Below are 19,914 nucleotides of genomic sequence, written 5' to 3' on the forward strand. Positions count from 1 at the left end.
CTTTTGTTGTCCCTTGGTTATCTCATATTGTTACAGTATCTTACCTTGTTATCTGGTATATCATGTATACATTTATTTGAAACAGGACAGGGAAGGGGGGAAACAAGATGAGGGGAGGGGTGGGGAGGGAAATGGGGACAAAAACATGAAAAGGGGTATCAATGTGAAGTAATGCACCTTCTATCTGGCAAATATAATGTAACTTCTATTAATTATAGTAAAAAATTGCAAAAAAAGGAGTAAGTTCTATTACAGCACATCGAAAATGTGATTTAAATTCATAACTATGCTCTTTTTTGATAAGTCACCCGGGCTAGAAAAGTTTTCTTTACCTGTGACTTGGTATAAAGTGTGATAAGGTATGTGATAAGGTATGACCTATCTTGATTCCCATAAAAAGCCAGATGTAAAAATAATGATTGTGAAATTTCTTCGTAAACTTTCTTATCATTTTAGGTGTCTTCTTTTTTGTGAGGATCATATTTATTAAAACACACAACTAAGTTTATAGCTATTATATATTGAAAATAGAGGAAAAACTCAGGTACAGCTACTCAGGAGGCTGAGACGTGAGGATCAAAGTTCAAAGCCAGCCCAAGCACAAAAGGACCGGAGACTCTCATCTCCAGTTAACCCCTAGAAAATGGGAAGTGGGGCTTGGTTCAAGGGTAGGGTGGTAGCCTTGAGCTGAAGAGCTCAGGGATAGTGCCCAGGTCGAGTTCAAGCCTCATAACCCCCCAAAAAAGGGGGGGGGGTGAGGGGCGCGAGAGTTTGGCCTAGAGGTAGAGTGCTTGCCTAGCATGCATGAAGACCTGCATTCGATTCTTGGTACCAAATACATAGAAAAAAGCTGAAAGTGGTGCTGAGATTCAAATGGTAAAGCTCTAGCCTTGAGCTCAAGCCCAGGACTGGAAAAAAAAAAAAAAGAGGAAAAAATCCTTTGTCTATATTGTACTTAGAAGACTTGTTTCCTTGTCCTAAACAAAGAAGTATAAAAATTATTTATCAAGCATTTACATTTCTATTGGATGCTGTATATAATGCACAGATGATTTAAGTATATGAAGATGTACAGTTTATATACAAGTAGCAGACCACTTTATGTAAGAAATCTGAGCACAGAGATTTTATATCTACTGTGAGGGAGAAACTTACTATGGAGCTAACTCCCTACAGATACTATATTCTAACACTGATCATAAATTAAAATTTTAAACATACAAAATTTAAGAGTAAACTGTGCAATCTGCTCTTCAAGAATTGCTGAAAAAATATTTTTAAACAATTTTTTGGTTGGTCATGGGGCTTGAATATTGGGCCTAGGTACCCTTGTTTCTGCTCAAGGTTACTTTCATTTCTGGCTATCTGGTGGTTAACTGGAGATTAAAGTTTCATTAATTTTTCTTGCCCAGGCTGCCTTTGAACCATGATCCTCAGATAGCCTGAGTAGCTAGGATTACAGGTGTACTACCAGAGTTCAGCTAACTCTTATTAATTACATTTTCTGACACTTTGCATTACTTAGCAAATTTTCACTGAGCATGTAATACCTGTGCTTATACCTGTTCAGATCATAAAGTCCATGAATTGCAAATAATTAGTTCTCATTAAACCTACTATTTAAGACTTACCTCTATTTCTCTTTCAGGACTCAGATCATGATCCCATAAAATTATTTTTCTGTCTTTTCCACCTCCAGTTAATAACATTCCATTTCTCATCTGACAAAGTGTGAACACACTGCCATCATGAGCTTTGATTTGTTTGCTGATTTGGTAGACACCTAAAATGATGAGAAAGTAAAACAAAAATACTAATGTAATACTTTTTTATCAGATTTTATTGTCCTTGTGTAAGAAAGTTGTGGCAGAACTTCAAAGTGAATACTTAAAAAGTTAATGATTCAATATTCAAAAACCTACTCTTGGCAAGCTTTAGGTAATAAAAAATATAAATATTTTGCATTTATGCTAATTTTATTGTTTCTTTGTTTGTTTTGTGGGTTATGGAGCTTGAACTCTGAGCCTGGGCACTGTCCCTGAGCTCTTAAACTCAAGGCTACCGCTCTATTACGTTGAAACACAGCGTCAATTCCTTGATTTTATTTATTCTGTAAATATTTTCTAAAAATCTTACAAATAAGCTAAAGCAGTGATAACTGCATAAACAACAGGGTAAAAAATATACCTTCACCCAAGAGCTTCATTCACTGCCATCTTTATAGCTGTTTGATTACTCTTCTTGTTATAGAGCTGAGGCTACAGGTACAGCAACAGAGGTACATCAATGGCACACCATAGCTAGCTAGTGACAGTGCTATGACCCAAACTCAGTGTTCATGAAACTTCTGGCTTCCCATTGAGGAAACAGTCATAACATTTAATACTCATTGCTGACATGAAGGGTTACCTTTTGTGTCTGTTAAGGCATAAAGAACTGGAAAAAATACTGGAACAAAAGTGGACACTGAAGAGTAGTGGTTGATAATGCTAAGAAGTTCCATATTTTAAACACAACCTGGTTAGGTGCAGGTAGCTCATGTCTGTAATCATAGCTACTCAGGAGTCTGAGATCTGAGGATAATAGTTTGAAGTCAACCCAGGAAGGAAAGTCTATAAACTCTCATCTCCAATTAACCACCAAAAACCTAGAAGTAGAGCTTTGGCTAAATGTGGCTAATAGTCTTGAGCAAAAAAGCTCAGGGACAGCCCCCGGGGAGCTCAAAGCCCAGGGCTTACACAAAAACAGAACAGCAAGGTAAGGTAAGCCAAGCTCAGAGACACAAATGGCACGTTTTCTCTCATATATGGAAGCTAGATGTAAAATACACTGGGACATGATAAATTATATGGAATCTATGTATTCACACACAGTGAGACTAAAGGAGTATATTCTGAGGAGAGGCACACAGAGGCACAATACCTATGTGCATCTGATGATATAAAATAATACTGAACCCAGCACTGGTGGCTCATGCCTATCATCCTAGCCACTCAGAAGGCTGAAATCTGAGTATTGTGATTCAAAGCCAGCCCAGGCATGGAAGTTAGTGAGACTCTTATCTCCAATTAAACAGCAGAAAACCGGAAGTGGCACTGTGGCTCAAGTGATAGAGTGGTACCCTTGAGCTGAAGAGCTCAGAGACAGCTCCCAGACCAAGAGTTCAAGCCCCATGACCCCCCAAAAAAAAGAAAAAAGAGGGACAGGAGTTCGGCCTAGTGGTAGAATGCTTGCCTAACATATAAGAAGACCTAGGTTTGAAAGCGCTGGAAGTGGTGCTGTGGTTTAAGTGATAGAGCTCTAGCCATGAGAAAACCTAAGGACAGTGCTCAGGCCCTGAGTTCAATCCACAGAACTGGCAAAAGAAAAAAAAAAGTGTGTGTGTGTGTGTGTGTGTGTGTATATGTGTGTGTGTATATATATATATATATGTGTATATATAAAAAACTGAGAAATGTAAACAAGAAGTTTTTTCCTTCATTGTCTTTCTGTTTCTTTTTGTCTTGTTTGTTTATGTATCTTTCTTTGGGAGGGGAAAGGAAGGAACATAGAAATGGAGGGACAAAGTGTGAACAAATACAACAGTGATACTCACTATACAAATGAACTATATACAACTTCCAGAAAGACAGTTCTTTACCTGATTTATGTAACTGTAATCACTCTGTATTATCACCTCTATAACAACAATTTTTTTCCTTACCAAACATTTTATTGAACAATAATGCACATAGAAAAGTACACAAAAGTTAAACTGGTTTTTCTCCCAGCCCCCCGCCCCCCATCCCGCCATGATGTTGCTGTAGCTGCAGCATCATGTGCTTGTGGTGGGAAGCAAAAGACCCCACTTTCTCTGTGGCTTCTGCCAGGCCTGGAACTGGAAGCTTATATAATAACAATTTTTTAAAAATAATTTTTATTGTATTTTATTTATTTTTTGCCAATCCTGGGCTTAAGCTCAGGGCCTGAACACTGTCCTTGGATTTTTCTCAAGGCTAGAACTCTACCACTTGAGCCTCAGCACTACTTCTGGCCTTTTCTAAGTATGTGGTACCAAGGAATCAAACCTGGGTCTTCGTGCATGCTAGGCAAGCACTCTACCACTAGGCCAAACTCCCAGCCCTAAAAATAATTTTTAAAAAAGAAAATCTAGTAATAAAAATATACTTGTTATTTGATTTATATAACTGTAAACCCTCTGTATATCACCTTTATAGTAACAATACAAATTAGAACAAAAGGCCTGCTTTTTTGCTTACCTATAGCACTTTACTAAGCACCTATAGAGGGAGAAGTGGGTATAAATTTGTATACATACATACATACAAAAGCATGTCCTCTTTCTCTCTTCCTTCCCCTTTGCTCCATAGTACTGGGAGGGCAAGGGTTGAACTTAGTGTCTTGTACTTGCTAAGCTCGTACTTATCTACTTGAGTCACACCTGTATACCTGTATAGGCTGGTTATCTTGAACTGCTCTTTTCCAGATTTCAGGCTGAATAGTTGAAGGAAGATGAGCCATAAAAGATACTTTATGTAAACAACCCATAGCTTTATGAAACTTTTCCCCCCAATTTTATTTTTCTTTGAGGCAGTTTTACTACATAATCAGGCTGCTCTTAAGCTGTGATCCTCTCATCTCAGCTACACATAAACAGGAGGATTATTAGCTTACACTGAGCCCAGGAATAAAGTGAGACTATCCTAAAAAACAACTACTCAAAAATGGTTTAAGTAACTCATGACACATTTACCTATGAACCTGAGTTCAAACCCCAGCACCACTAGAAAAGCACTTGCATTTTTTTCTCACTGTGTGCATCAAATTCTCAGCTCTAGAGAAATGAAACCCCTAAGCTAAAAGACACAAGTTCCGGCTGGGAGTTTGGCCTAGTGGTTAAAGTGCTTGCCTAGCATGCATGAAGACCCAGGTTCGATTCCTCGGTACCACATACATAGAAAAAAGCCGGAAGTGGTGCTGAGGCTCAAGTGGTAGAGCTCTAGCCTTGAGAAAGTCCAAGGACAGTGCTCAGGCCCTGAGCTCAAGCCCAGGACTGACGGCAAAAAAAAAAAAAAAAAAAAAAAAGACACAACTTCCTAATAACAATGCACATAATAGGGTGGACTATGTAGCAAGCTACAGCACAGGCATTTATTTCAAGGAGCCCTGAAATGTATGAGGCTGAACTTCCTTTTAGTAAATATGCAGAATTTTTTTCTGCATACAGGGTAAGCTACAAGTTTTTCAGACAAAAACTTAAAAACCTCAGAACCTCTCTCTGATTGTTGTATCTTACACAGTAATCAAGGGTATGTTACAAATTCTGCTCAGTGTTGGAGATTACGTCAATATATGAAGTTACTGGCATTTTGGATACTGAACAAATAAATGTTCATAGAAAGAGAAAAGAGTAATTTTAAGTGAGACAGGCAGTTGATAATATTGCTCTAACTTTCTAAAGCTCCGCTTCCTTCGCCATCCTTCTGGTTTATATGAATTTTGAAACAAACAGACTAAAAATATGAAGTTGATAATCATCAATACAATTTAAGGATTCTTTTTTTATTTTTTGGAAGCAAGACGTACGTAAGTATGTAGCTTCCAAGTGCTAGGATTATAGGTCTACATCATGCATCTGGTTAAGATTACTTTTAAACTCTTATTTATCTCTAATCAACTCAACCATGAAGTGAATGGTGAAGTACAGGTGAATGGATATGGAAAATATTAAAACCATTTAGTATACAATACAGAAATACCAGTTAAAACCCCATAGAATAGCAGAGTTAGGATGCTAAATTTAAGTGCCACATTGCAGTCAAAAATAGTGTGTGTGTGTGTGTGTGTGTGTGTGTGTGTGTGTGTGTGTGTGTGTGTGTGTATTTTGGTCAGATGTGGGGCTTGAACTCCGGGCCTGGGCACTGTCCCTGAGTTCTTCAGCTCAAGGCTATCACCCTACCATGTTGAGCCACAGCAACACTTCCACACTGGCTGGCTGAAAATACTATTTTAATATTATACTTTAATTATCAGGAATATAGATGGTATTTGATATCAAGAATAACATTATAGGGCCGGGAGTTTGGCCTAATGGTTAAAGTGCTTGCCTAGCATGCGCAAAGGTCGATTCCTTGGTACCACATACATACAAAAACGCTGGAAGTGGTGCTGAGGCTCAAATGGTAGAGCTCCAGCCTTGAGAAAGTCCAAGGACAGTGCTCAGGCCCTGAGTTCAAGCCCAGGACTGGCAAAAAAAAAAAAAAAAAAAAAAAAAAGAATAATATTATACTGTCTAGGCCGGAAGTTTGGCCTAGAGGTAGAGTGCTTAACTAGCATGCATGAAGCCCTGAGTTCAGTTACTTGGTACTAGCTACACGGAAAAGGCCGCAAGTGGAAAGTGAATCAAGTTTTACTCTTACATTGACACCCAAAGACTGATGTATTTTCTTGACAAGTCTGGGGTGGTAGCTCATGATTATACTCCTAGCTACTCAAGAGGTTGAGAATAGGAAGAACATGGTTCATGGCCAGCTTAGGCAAAGGTCTGAGAGACCCCCATTTCATCCAAGTCAAGAGAGTGGTTGGTTGTCTGTCATCAAAGCTGAGACAGGAATTTAAAAACTTAGGGGGAGGCAGGTGCAGGTGGCTTGTACCTGTAATCCTAGCTACTCATAAAGCTGAGCTATAGCTGGGCATGGTAGCTCACCCCTGTAATTCTACTCAAGAGCTGAGATCTGAGGATCAGAGCCAGCCCAGGCACTAAAGACCATGAAACTCTTATCTCCAGGAAGTGGGGCTGTAGCTGTAGCTCAAGGGGCAGGGTGGTAGCCTTGAATTGAAGAGTTCAGGAACAAAGCCCAGGCCCATAGTTCAAGCCCTTTGACCCACAAAAATTAATAAATAAATTAAATAAAGCTGAGATATGAGAATCATGGTTCAAAGTTAGCCCAGGCAGCTTTGACCCTGTGAGACTCTTATCTCCAATTAACCATTCAAAAACCAGAAGTGGTGCTGTGGCTCAAGGGGTAGAGCACTAGTGTTGAGCAAGAAAGTTTAGGGACAGAACCCAGGCCCTGAGTTCAAACCCCACAATTGGAAAAAAAAAAATTAGGGGGATCACAGTAGAGGCTGGACTTACTAAAACAAAGTGAGACACAAAAGTAGCCACAGTAAAAAGGCCTGGAGACCTTGTTCAAGTGCAGAGCACTTGGGTAGTAAGTACTGGGCTCTGAGACCAAACTCAAATAGGTTCTCCCCCTACCCCCAAAGATTGACAAAGTTTTCAAACTGCTAATACAAATGTCACATTTTTCTATTCTGGGGGCAGTTCACTGGGTCAGAAGAGACTGTGTGAGGAGAACAAGGATTCCTTTACTCATAACTCAGGTTGATTATCAAGTTTTGATGCAGAAAGTCCAAAGAAAAAGGGGTTTGGAGCCGAGTGTGCATAGGATGTAGGTAAACAGGAGATAACCCAAAGTGCTGCTCTCCCAGTCCCGAGAATTATCTGTACATTATTACAGAATGAATTTAAAGGAGAATACCTTACCTTTGGGTCCCTTCCCAGGTGTGGGCTCAACAGCAGTTTTGCTCCATATGAGCATGACTCCACCAGAGTCTCCAGTAAGAACATCTCCATTCCCCAAGAATGCTAAGCACTGCACGAATTTTGGTTTTTCATATTTCTATGACGAATGAAAATTTTTAGTTTCCCCTACTGCATGATGATGTGATGCTCACAGAAATTAAAAAGATTAGGGGGGAAAACAAGATGATTGGGAGAGGGTGAGGGGAGAGAAATGGGGACAAAAACATGAGAGGGAGATCAATATGTGAGAAGTAATGCACCTACTACCTGATGAATATAATTGTAACCCCTCTATACATTATCTGACAATAAAATAAAAATATTTAGAAAAAAAAGAAATTAAAAAGATTAGAGTTTTATATACCTAAGGAAGTCACAACTTTCTGATCCTTACCCCAAAAATTCCCTGTTTTCTTGTTAATGAATTGCCACTCCAGGTCCAGAAAAAAATATGAGATTTGCCACATGTTATTATGGTATTTGCATCAGTTGGGTGGAACTCCACAGTCAAAACAACTTCATTTGTTGTCTGCAAAAATAGAAAGTAAACTTTAGATGATAGCATACTCCTTTTTTGTTCCAGTCCTAGGGCTTGAACTCAAGAGAGTGGGCACTATTCTTGAGCTTTCTCAAGGCAACTGTTTGGCCACTTGAGCTACTACCCCACTTTTGGCTTTTTCTGTGTAGGTGGTACAAAGTAACTGAACTCAGGGTAGTGCATGCCAGGCAAGCTTTACCACTAGGCCACACTCCCTGCCTAGAGAGTATATTATTCTTGATATCAAATACTAATTATAGGGCTGGGAGTATGGCCTACGGCAGTGCTTGCTTAGCATGCACAAACACCCGGGATTGATTCCTCGGTACCACATACATAGGAAAAAACCAGAAGTGGTGCTGAGGTTGAAGTGGTAGAGCTCTAGCCTTGAGAAAGTCAAGGACAGTGCTTAGGCCCTGAGCTCAAACTCAGGACTGGAAAAAAAACAACAACAACAAAACCCAAACCAAATCAAACCACCAAATACCAATTATACTCCTGATAAATAAATGGAAGAATTTTTAGGGAATAACTTTTTTCCAGAATTTTTCTGAAAATTGTTTAGATTTTTAGAATAAAGATTAAAATGCGGTGTTCTTGTTCAATATCACCTTTAATACTATTTATTTACAAAAGCTTTGAATTTGGAAGACATGTATATGCTTTCTAGTTTATTTATTTATTCATTTATTTATTTATTGGGCATGAACTCAGGGCCTGGGCACTGTCCCTTCTTTTGCTCAAGGGTAGCATTCTACCACTTGAACCACAATACCTCTTCTGGCTTTTTGTTTATGTAGTACAGAAGAATCAAACCCAAGGCTTAATGTATGCTAAGTAAGCACTCTACCACTAAGCCACATTCCCAGCTCTACATTATTTTAATTTCTTATATATTCAGGAACACAAGGATTATTAAATATAAGAGCAATGTACATTTTCATAAAGCTAGAAACAATACAACCAGAAACAGAATACTAGAAACCAAAACTATGAAAGATGGAGGATAGATGGAATGGGTAACAATGACCAAGACCAAGAAGTATCATACTCATAATCTGACTTGTGTACTTGAAACTTTTTTTAAGATTTAATTTACTTTTGCCAGTCCTGGGCCTTGAACTCAGGGCCTGAGCACTGTCCTTGGGCTTTCTCAAGGCTAGAGCTCTACCATTTGAGCCACAGCACTACTCCCAGCTTTTTTCTTTGTATGTGGTACTGAGAAATTGAATCTGGGTCTTCGTGCATGCTAGGCAAGCACTCTACCACTAGGCCAAACTCCTGGCTCTGTACTTGAAACTCTTTTGCAAGTACTTAAATTTAATCTGAAACAAAAAAAAAAAAATCAAAACCAGAAATACTAGGATTAGAAACATCTCTGTCCTTTCTTTAACGTAACAGTATGTTTTTGTCTGTTTAAATAGAATTATAAACAATGTTCGTTAATTTTAGCTTGTTTTCTCAACACTATTTCATTACCAAGATCCACTCATGTAAGTACGTGTAGTTGTAATTTGCTTAACTGATGTATACTACTCTTTTGCATAAAAATACTGTTTATCATTATGCTGACTAGATTAAAATAGCACTGCAGACTTCTAAGTATGCTTCTACTGGGCTCATATCCATAAGATAAAAATGTCAAGTGAGTAGGTAGTTCCTAATAGTGCATAAGAATTCTGCGTCCTTACCAACCTTCATATCTTAGTCTTTTGGGGGAGGGGCTGGAAGGGGTCGTCAGTTGTGAGGCTTGAAACTAGGGCCTGATCGCTGTCTCAAGAGTTCTTTTTTGCTCAAGGGTTATGTTCTACCACTTAAAGCCACAGAACTACTTTTGGTTTTCTGCTGGTTGGTGATAAAGAGTCTCACAGATTTTCCTACCCAGACTGGCTTTGAACCATAATCCTCAAATCTCAGCCTCCTTATAAACTAGAATTGCAGGCACAGCCACTGAGTGCTTATTTGTCTTTATCCCATCAGCTACTTTTGTTTTTTTTGTTTGTTTGTTTTTTTGCCAGTCCTAGGCTTAAGCTCAGAGCCTGAGCACTGTCCTTGGATTTTCTCAAGGCTAGAGCTCTACCACTTGAGCCTCAGCACTATTTCTGGCTTTTTTCTATGAATGTGGTACCGAGGAATCGAACCCGGGACTTTGTGCATGCTAGGCAAGCACGCTACCATTAGGCCAAACTCTCGGCCTCCCCATCAGCTACTTTTTAAGTGGTTTTTCATTGTGGTTTTAATTTTAACTTTTTTAGTAGTTACTAAGGCCGAGCATTTTGCATATGCTCATTACCTGGATATCATGTTTTGTAAAAGGCCTAAAGTTTTTCTTACTGAAGTACAGAAGTAGAACTTTATTGGAAATGCCTCTTCTTTTCCCACATTCTTAATGACTTTTGATGAAAAGAAATTCTTTTCTTTCTTTCTTTTTTTTCTTTTTTTTTTTTTTGTCAGTCATGGGGCTTGAACTCTGGGCCTGGGCACTTTCCCTGATATCTTTAGTCCAAAGCTAGCACTCTACTACTTTGAGCCACAGCACCACTTCCAGTTTTCTGCTGGTTAACTGGAGATAAGAGTCTCATGAACTTTCATGCCCAGTCTGGCTTTGAATTGTGATCCTCAGATCTCAGGCTCCTGAGTAGCTAGGATTATATGTATGAGCCACTGGCACTCCTCACCCATTTTTTTTTAAAAAAGGTCTCACTAGATACCCTAGGCTGGCCTGGAAAGTGTGATCCTCCTGCCTTTGCCTCACAATCGTTTCTCCCTTTAATTTTCTTGTGTATGTTTCCACAACTTTTAAGTTCATCAACTTATTAAAAAAAAAACATGCAAGAACAATACTCAGAGAACTGACATCTTTACAATACTTTACTCTATCCTTGGTTATGCAATATCCCTCTAATAGTAAAGTTTTTAATTGACTTACTGAATTTTAAAGTTACCTATCAGTTTCCCAAGTCAGACAGACACGAGGAACTGGATTAGGGGTAATAAATGAGTTGAATAAGCAGATGGGGACTAATGTTATCTGCAGAAGAGGTTCAAAAGAACTCTGAGCATTACCAATGGTTTAATGCCTAGAAAAGAAATGAGGGAATGGCCATAGGAGCAAACCCACAGATTTCATCTACTAGACTTCACTACAAAAGATAAAAGCATTTTGTACATTTCAGTGTTGAATTACTCATGGCTAGAAACTTGTGACTTCTGCCAGGTGAGGTGGCTCATGCCTATAATCCTAGCTACTCAGGAGACTGAGCTGAGGAGATCTGAGGAGATCTGAGGATCAAGGTTCAAAGCCAGCGGGCACAAAAGGGCCTGAGACTCTTATCTCCAATTAGCCTCTAGAAAACGGGAAGTGGGGCTTGAGTCAAGGGTGGTAGCCTTGAGCTGAAGAGCTCAGGGACAGTGCCCAGGCCAAGTTCAAGCCCCATGACGCCCCCCCCCCACCCCCCACACAAAAGAAACTTACGACTTCATTTATGGGTTTTGTTTTTGTATGTCCGTACCAGGACTTGAACTCTAGTGGTCTCACTCTCAGTAGGCTTTTTCCACTTAAGAAGTAGTGTTGTACTGCTCAAGCCACAGTTCTGGCTTTTTGCTGGTTAAATGAAGGTTAGGATATCTTGAATTTGTCTGACTTGGCTGGCTTCAAACTAAGATCCTCAAATTTCAGCCCACTGAATAGGATTATAAAAATGAATCACCAGCACCCAGAACATAGTTTTTTATTAATTTTTTAACTTGTGGGGTTTGGGGGCAACATATATTCTTTCCAAGCACAATCAAACCTATTCTTCTTGTATCAAAATTCTTATACTTGAAATGTCTTTTGACCAGAAGGCTGAAATCCTGAAAGTAATATAAAGTAACAGAGCTAAAAGAGAGAGCAGCTGAAGAAAAATATACTGTTATTTAAGGGCACAAAGCTATTCTATTACCCTATCTAACTCAAATTCAACTGCAATGTTAACTCACATTCTCTTATAACGCCTATAAAGCATAAATTCACTTCACAGTAAGAAATTAATATAATTCTATGGCAATTATAAATTTTCTATAATAAGTATTACAGTATTTTCTATATCTTTATTTTATATGCCCTTCAGTTATGTCAGCCATATTCTTTTTTCTTCTTCTTTCATTCATGGGACTTGAACTCAAAGCTAGTGCTAGGCCACTTGAACCACAGCACCACTTCTGGCTTTTTCTGTGATTATAGTATCGAGGAATTGAACCCAGATCTTCGGAATGCTAGGCAAGCACTCTACCACTAGGCCAAACTCCCAACCCCACCATGTTCTTCCAGATGGCCAAACCCTTAAAAAATTCAATGAAGTCACAAAATTGTTAAGTGTTCAGTCTTAATTTTGAGATTAGACATCTATTTTTCCATTTCAGAACACAATGCTTGAAATACAGATACTGCTTCAAGTTGCCTGATTATTTTATCTATATGAATATAAAGTCTATAAAGCACAAAATAGTGATCAACCAATAAATTTGATGACATTGGTCAGTGGGCTTACTCTTACAAACACTTAAGGATATGAATATAATGCTAAATACCTGCTTATTAAGCAATATGTTCTAACTTTTGATTTACCTTTATTTCTGCTGTTTTTGATTTTTTCTGCCAGTCCCACACAGTAAGCATATGCTCATTGGAGTCATCAATAACACATAGATGAACACCTGAATCCTGAATGAAAGTCAAAGGCATTAAAAAAAATTCAGTTAAGATTAACATCCTAAGGGAGACATATTACTAGTAAAACTGCTAATAATCCAATTTTTTTTTTTTTTGGCCCAGATCTGGGGCTTGAACTCAGGGCCTGGGCACAGTCCCTGGGGCTCTCTGTGCCGAGGCTAGCATTCTACCATTTGAATCACAGTGCTGCTTCCAGTTTTTTCTGTTTATGTGGTACGGAGGAATCGAACCCAGGGCTTCCATGCATGCTAGTCAAGTGTGTATTCTACCACTAAGCCACATTCCCAGCCCACCAAAATTTAGTTTTTTGGAAACATAATGAAGGTACTGCTAACTATAATTGTGGTGGATTTTTTTCTTCTAGAAATAGTCTTTTAACAATTCTATTTTTAATTTCCCTTTCCCTTGGCTGAATTGCACTTGCCATCTAGCTACTTCTATTACTGAACAATAGCAAATAATTCTTTTTGAAGATTTCCTAGTCTTTTCAGCATTTTATGCTTCCTTCCTGCTGCTGGAAAATATCCACACACAGTATTTCTCCATGAGGTAGATGATTTCACAGATTTTCTACTGATGAAATTTTGATAACTTTTAATGAAATCAAGTTAAAATTAGTGGCTATTTTCAAGGTTGCTGATTTCATTTTTTTGTGAGATATAACTGGCTTATATTAACATGCAACAAGATAAATAAAAATAGAACTAGATCTTTTCTTTTCTTTTGATTTTGGTTGTTTGAGTGTCATCTTGCTATACTTTTTCAGGTTGGCTTCAAACCCCAAATTTCCCTAACTTAGCCTCCCTAGTACTAAGATTTACTGGTATGTGCTATCATGCCTAAGTAATGAATTCTTTCATATTTGTTTTTCTGGAATCACTCTCATTCACATAGTTAGAATCAGTTTAAGAAAAGCAACTATGATGGGCTGGGAGTTTGGCCTAGTGGTTAAAGTGCTTGCCTAGCATGCACAAAGACCTGGGTTCGATTCCTTGGTACCACATACATAGAAAAAAGCCGGAAGTGGTGCTGAGGCTCAAGTGGTAGAGCTCTAGCCTTGAGAAAGTCCAAGGACAGTGCTCAGACCTGAGCCAAAGCCCAGGACTGGCAAAAAAAAAAAAAAAAAAAAAAAGCAACTATGAGAAAGAAGAGTGTGTTTGATCAGAGTATACTGTAAGTGTGCACAGAAATGTCACAATGAAATCCTCCTTGTATAACTGATATATGCTAATTTAAAAAAAATCTTTTTTTTTTTTTGCCAGTCCTGGGCTTGAGCTCAGGGCCTGAGCACTGTCCTTGGACTTTCTCAAGGCTACAGCTCTACCACTTGAGCCTCAGCACCACTTCCAGCTTTTTTTCTATGTATGTGGTACCGAGGAATCGAACCCGGGTCTTCATGCATGCTAGGCAAGCACTTTAACCACTAGGCCAAACTCCCGGCCCTAAAAAAAAAAAATCTTTTTAACAGACAAGAAAATGTAGATGTTCTCTTTTCTAGTGTCAGGTGTGGACCATGCCTCAATGTCTCTGAACAGAGAAAACTTGTAGTAAAGAGAGGTAACAAGGGAGAGCAGAATCTTTCTCCTTCTTTGGACTATATCAGAATGATTATTTGAGTTAGGAAAAAAGTTAAAAATACAGGGCAACTCAAGATAGTCTTAATACTGAAACAATGGCAACAATGACATTATAACACACCTGCTGTGGAGATTTTAGGGGTAAAACTAGTGAACATTCTTTATATGCTTTACTAATAGTCCTCCTAATTCCTGTTAGACTCTCACTATTCCATGCTTTCAAGCTAACAAAAACCCCTAAATTCATCCAAATTTATCTTTCTGTTCTGAAAGTATTCATTCTACCAAATCCCATAAATGATGCACTATAATTCACAATATAGCTTCTGACAATTAAGAACTAAAGAGACAGTATGAATACACAAATATACCTGCAAGTATAAAATCTAAGCACCTATTTGATATTTAAAAGTATAAAAATTTAAATATAGATGGTCTGGATACCTTATCATAATTATATATAGTTCAAAAAATAATGTAAAATGCTAAGGAGTATCTTTCTTTCCTCTCAAAACATATCTTCAAAGTGCAGATGAAATTGTCAGGCACAAAGTTTTAAACCTATGTTGTTATCAACTTAGAATCAAGATAGGATTTTAGGAAATAAGAGGTTATTTCTTTTTCTTGCAAAATGGCACTGAGAAAAGCCACTATTTTTGCTGAATTGGTCAAATTCCTTAAACATTTTTTAAAATGAGAAGGAAAGAAAAAAGATCTTTTCTATGATTCAAGCTGATTCAAAAATACATCCATTCTTCATTTCAAATCATAATATGCTATGTACATACATATTTCTCCAACCATTTCCTATTACACTGGACTCTTAGGAGACCAAAATTAAATATAATGAAGAATATCATCTTGATCGTATCAAAACCAAAGTTAGTATTCAGACTAAAATTCAATTTACCAATAGTTAATATTAAAAAGAGCTAATATCTCTTTCAATAGATACACGGGAAAAAAACCCAACTTATTCTTTGTTCATCTTGTCTGCTTCTTTTAAATAAAGTGTTACTTACTGCTTTTGAAAAATCCAGACATCCTACTCCACGCTCAAAAGTTCCAAGTCCAATAATTTGCAATGTGCATAGACTAACTGAATCCCACACCCTGACATGGGGCTGCAGAGGCTGCAAAACACAAGGCAATAGACTAACTCGTATTCAGACAGATGTAAACACACAGCCATACCACAGAGAACTGTCTACAATCTTTAGAGATGGTAGGGATTGATAAATTATCTAACCATACTTGAAGAATCCTGATTTTTTTTGAAGGAAATATGTGGTAAGAGTAGCATCCACTAATTTGAGCATTTACTACATTTCACATACTATTGTATATATTTCATATGCTATCTAATTTAATTTTCAAAATCTTAACTACAGGTACAATTATCATCATCATCTCATAGATAAGGAAATTTAACTCTGGAACTGTGCTTTTCTTTTTGTATTATATAATTCTACTATATTGCCTGGACTTGTCTCAAACAAATGATCCTCCTGTTTTGACCTCCTACAGAGAGCTAGAACTATAGATGTTACTCACGACATACATCCTTGTTTTTTCACATTCCCCTCATTCTTGAAAAAAATATGCCTTAAAAAATAACAATTCCCACTATATATCTAACCTGAAATAGTCATTAAGTAGGGTATATAACTGGAAGAAATTTCTCAAGCCATCCAAACCCTCCCCCTACCTGTTTCTTTTCTTTACCTGTTTAATTTTCTTAGAGAAAATGTCATGAGTACAGTCACACATACTCATGACATAATTGAGTCATCATCAGTATTTACTGATCTTAGAAATAAGAGGTTATATAGGCCATAAATATTTAATAGTAACTGAAAATCTAATTGCGATCAGCTCTTCTATGCATCAAATCAAAAGGTCTCAATGATTAAGAGAAATTGAAGTAATAAGACACTGAGAAGTTACTGTACTTAATAGTATTACTCCTCCAATTTTTACAGTTCAAGACTTTTAGAAATATTTTAGTAGCATTCCTTTTGTGCTCTGAAACTTCCTTACATTCTATAATGTTCTTTTCCTTGCTTACACTAGAAATCCTTAGTAAATTTTAACAGAAAATCCTAAGTTGTGTTTAAAATTACAATCAATTCCATTCTAATAGCAATAGCACTACATACAGAATGCATAAAACTGTGCTGCTCACCCTTCCATCTTTATCCACTCCAGCTATCTGTCCAGTTGCGATCCTAATTTTGTCAGGATGTATAGCAAGGCTAAAAGGCAGCATTAACAATAATTTTAAATACAGGAAACATGTAAAACAGCAGAAATGTACCTTTGTATCAACATTTTTCAAACAAATAGAATCTAGCCATAAAAAAACTCACTTTGGCCTATTTTTGAAAATTAAACAAATTTAAATTATCTGAAGCTACACACTTGCCTTTGTTAATCTTAACAAATTAGTGGAACATTTCATACTTATCCATAACTTGTTACTGGCAACAAAGTAAACTGTTTTTATTTGCTCAAGTTTTTTCTTCCCCCTGGTTCATTAAAGGTGTAGTACTGTATTGATGTAAACTCAAACTATTAAAAATACACATCTCTTCATCTTGCTAAATTATGCTTATACATATTAATAACTAATGGTGCCTTACTTAGGGCATTTCTTCTTTCCTACAAATAAACTCAGCAGTAACTATCAAACATTTTGTTACCAACCTATTAATTAGTTACATTTGGTGTGGTGGGGGGAGGAAAGAGGGAGAGCAGTACTAGGGTTTAAACTCCTAACAATAAGTAGGTAGGTTACTGAAACAGTTCCCCTAACCTCTTTTACTTTGTTTTATCAGATGGGATCCTGTATTCTTTGACTGGGGTTGGCCTAAGAGAGGTCCTCCTAATCATGACCCCTCAACAGTGGGAGGCATAAATCTCCATGCGCTAACTTTTTGCCTCCTGAGTAGCTGGCATTATGGGTATGTATCATCGCATATGGCTTAATAAGATTTTAATACTGAACTCTTAAGTCAAATTTACGACATGCAATTCTTAAATAAAAATTGGAAAATGAATCAAATGTACTCAAACTGATGATGATAAACATACAACTGATTAGCAAAAAACAAAGAAAAATGGAAAAACTAAAAATAGAATTTAAAATGTCTTCCTGTTTGTAGAGAATCTTTCTGTATCTTGTAAACAAGTGGTAAATAACTCAAAATAGTTGTTTCTTAGTGTGTACTATTCATCATTTTCCAGATTAGTATTGAAGAGATAGAGTTCCCATTTTTCCTATATTAATTTTATCTTTAGCCCAACAGAAAGCCCCGAGTTCAAATTCCAGCACTGCAAAAACAAAAAAGAATTCTATCTTTAAAAATATTTTTCTAATAACGTGATTGGTATAAATGATATTTTATTTTCATTTTTGAATATTAAGGAATTTATCAGTTCCTTTAGTTCTTCCCCTTCAATAATTTATGCTCTTTACTGAGATCGACTACATTAAAAGTAACAAAAAAAAATCTAACAATATAATTCAGCTCACTTTTTTTTCTTTTTCTTTTTTTTTGTTGGTGTTGGGGCTTATACTCTAGGCTACCACGCTACCCCTTGAAACACAGCTCCACTTCCGATTTTCTAGTGGTTAATTGGAAGTCTCACGATTTTAGTGTCTGGGCTGGCTTGAGCTGTGATCAAGCCAATTAGGATTACAGGCTGCGCCTGGCTCAGCTCACATCTTTTTAAACAAATTTTAAAAAAATTACAATTTCCGGAGAAGGTAATATATTTTTATGGTTCAAATACCAATACTCCAATACTATCTAAAAATATATGCTGAGAAAAATCTCTTTCCTGTTTTAACAAGATTTCTATTCACTCTTCCCTACTACCATAATTTTTTAATGGTAACTGTACAATCAATTTTAAAGAATTTCTAGGACCTCTTTTTATTAAAAAAATTGTGAAAGACAAGATAAATGTTTCTTTTCACCTTTTGTTCTGTTTACTGGTGGGAAAAGGTTCACTTTATGTAGCTCATGCTCACTCAAATTTTTCAATCTATTTGGGCACAGTGGCTCACACCTGTAATCCTAGCTATTCAGGAGGCTGATTATCTGAGGATCACGGTTTAAAGCCAGCCAGCCCAGCACTAAAGTCCATGAGACTCATCTCTAATTAACCACTGGAAAAGGGGAAGAGGCGCTATGGCTCAATGGGTAAGGTGGTAGCCTTGAACTGAAGAGCTCAGGGACAGCGCCCAGGCCCAGAGTTCAAGCCCTACAACTGACCAAAAAAAAAAAAAAAATCTATTTTTGATTCCCTTAGTGCTGAAATTAGACACGTACAACCATGGCTGTTACTTGGAATTTCTTTATAAAAATGATAGACATTTTCTTGCTCTTTAATATTATTGGAAATATATCTGTCCTTTATTTATTTCATACTACAGAAAGGAAAAGACAAGTATTTGAGAAAGCAAAGGAGATTCCAACTGCAATTTATAGGGATATATTTTATTGCTGCCAATATTACACCTACCATATTGAAAGATCGTAAGACTTTTTCTCTTTCTAACATTTTTGACAGAACACTCATAATAACCTTATATTCTGTATTTTCCATAAGGAAATATTACAGTATAATCCAAAATTTAAAAATACAAAATGAAGGTATAAGAGCAAAACTAAAAATGTTAAATGATACCAACCATTTCACACAGTCTGTATGACCCAGGTAGTGTCGTTGAGTTCTCTCCTCATAATTAAATAGTACTACTACTGAAGCAATGAAATAAACTATTTCCCCCGTAGGAAGAAGGTAAACATTAGCTCGACAGTCTTTTCCTCGGTAACCATATCTTAAAAGAAAAACGTTAAGGTTTTTAACTAATATTCAAGGTATTAAACTATTTTTAAAAGAATACTTAGGGAATCAGCTAGATATAATGAAAAGATGATTGGACTAGAACTAGAAAACTCACCCTACAATTATCACTCTGCAACCATGAGTCTTTCATTATGTTTGTGTCAGTTTCTCTATAGTATAATCTAATAGGTATCAGGTATGGTATGACAAAGCAAATGTTAAGGCTGAAATTTATGTTCTGGGAGAAGACAAAAATAATCATCAAATAGGCAATTACAAAGACGGGAAGAAAATTAACTGGCTGAAGTTACAGAAACAAGCTAGATACCTTAAAATAGACCAAGAAAACGTGTTTACACACACACACACACACACACACACACACACACACACACACACACACACACACACACACAGATTTATTGTTTAAGAAAAACATCATTGGCAGAAAAATGATGGGACTAGAAAAATTATGTTAAGTTGTTGGGGGCCGAGTAACGCCATGTGTAATAACTTTCTGCTGAGACAAGGCAAGGCGCAAGAGGCAGGGCGCAGGACTTGATTACCATTGGTTACAAATGTGTTATTGTTTATCACTCTCTGCTGGGACCTAGAGTGAGGGGATATTAGCTGGAGGGAC

At 37.1% G+C, this 19,914-nt stretch overlaps 1 protein-coding gene across 3 annotated transcripts in view; it reads right to left on the reverse strand.

The window, feature by feature from the left end:
* The window catches only part of Eml4 (EMAP like 4), a 100,668-nt gene that overhangs the window by 21,189 nt on the left and 59,565 nt on the right, over window positions 1–19,914 (reverse strand). For all 3 annotated transcript variants that reach the window (XM_090337062.1, XM_090337061.1, XM_090337060.1), the window contains 7 exons: window positions 19,117–19,266; window positions 16,603–16,672; window positions 15,440–15,550; window positions 12,736–12,831; window positions 7,983–8,117; window positions 7,550–7,685; window positions 1,632–1,783 (listed from right to left, as the gene is read on the reverse strand). In XM_090337062.1, coding sequence (XP_090193188.1) covers window positions 1,632–1,783; window positions 7,550–7,685; window positions 7,983–8,117; window positions 12,736–12,831; window positions 15,440–15,550; window positions 16,603–16,672; window positions 19,117–19,266 — 850 coding nt within the window. The remainder of the gene's footprint in view (window positions 1–1,631; window positions 1,784–7,549; window positions 7,686–7,982; window positions 8,118–12,735; window positions 12,832–15,439; window positions 15,551–16,602; window positions 16,673–19,116; window positions 19,267–19,914) is intronic.

The sequence above is a fragment of the Megascapheus bottae genome, chromosome 7 (assembly GCF_031878675.1).
Source record: "Megascapheus bottae isolate mThoBot1 chromosome 7, mThoBot2.hap1, whole genome shotgun sequence".
In the NCBI taxonomy this organism is placed as follows: Eukaryota; Metazoa; Chordata; class Mammalia; order Rodentia; family Geomyidae; genus Megascapheus; species Megascapheus bottae.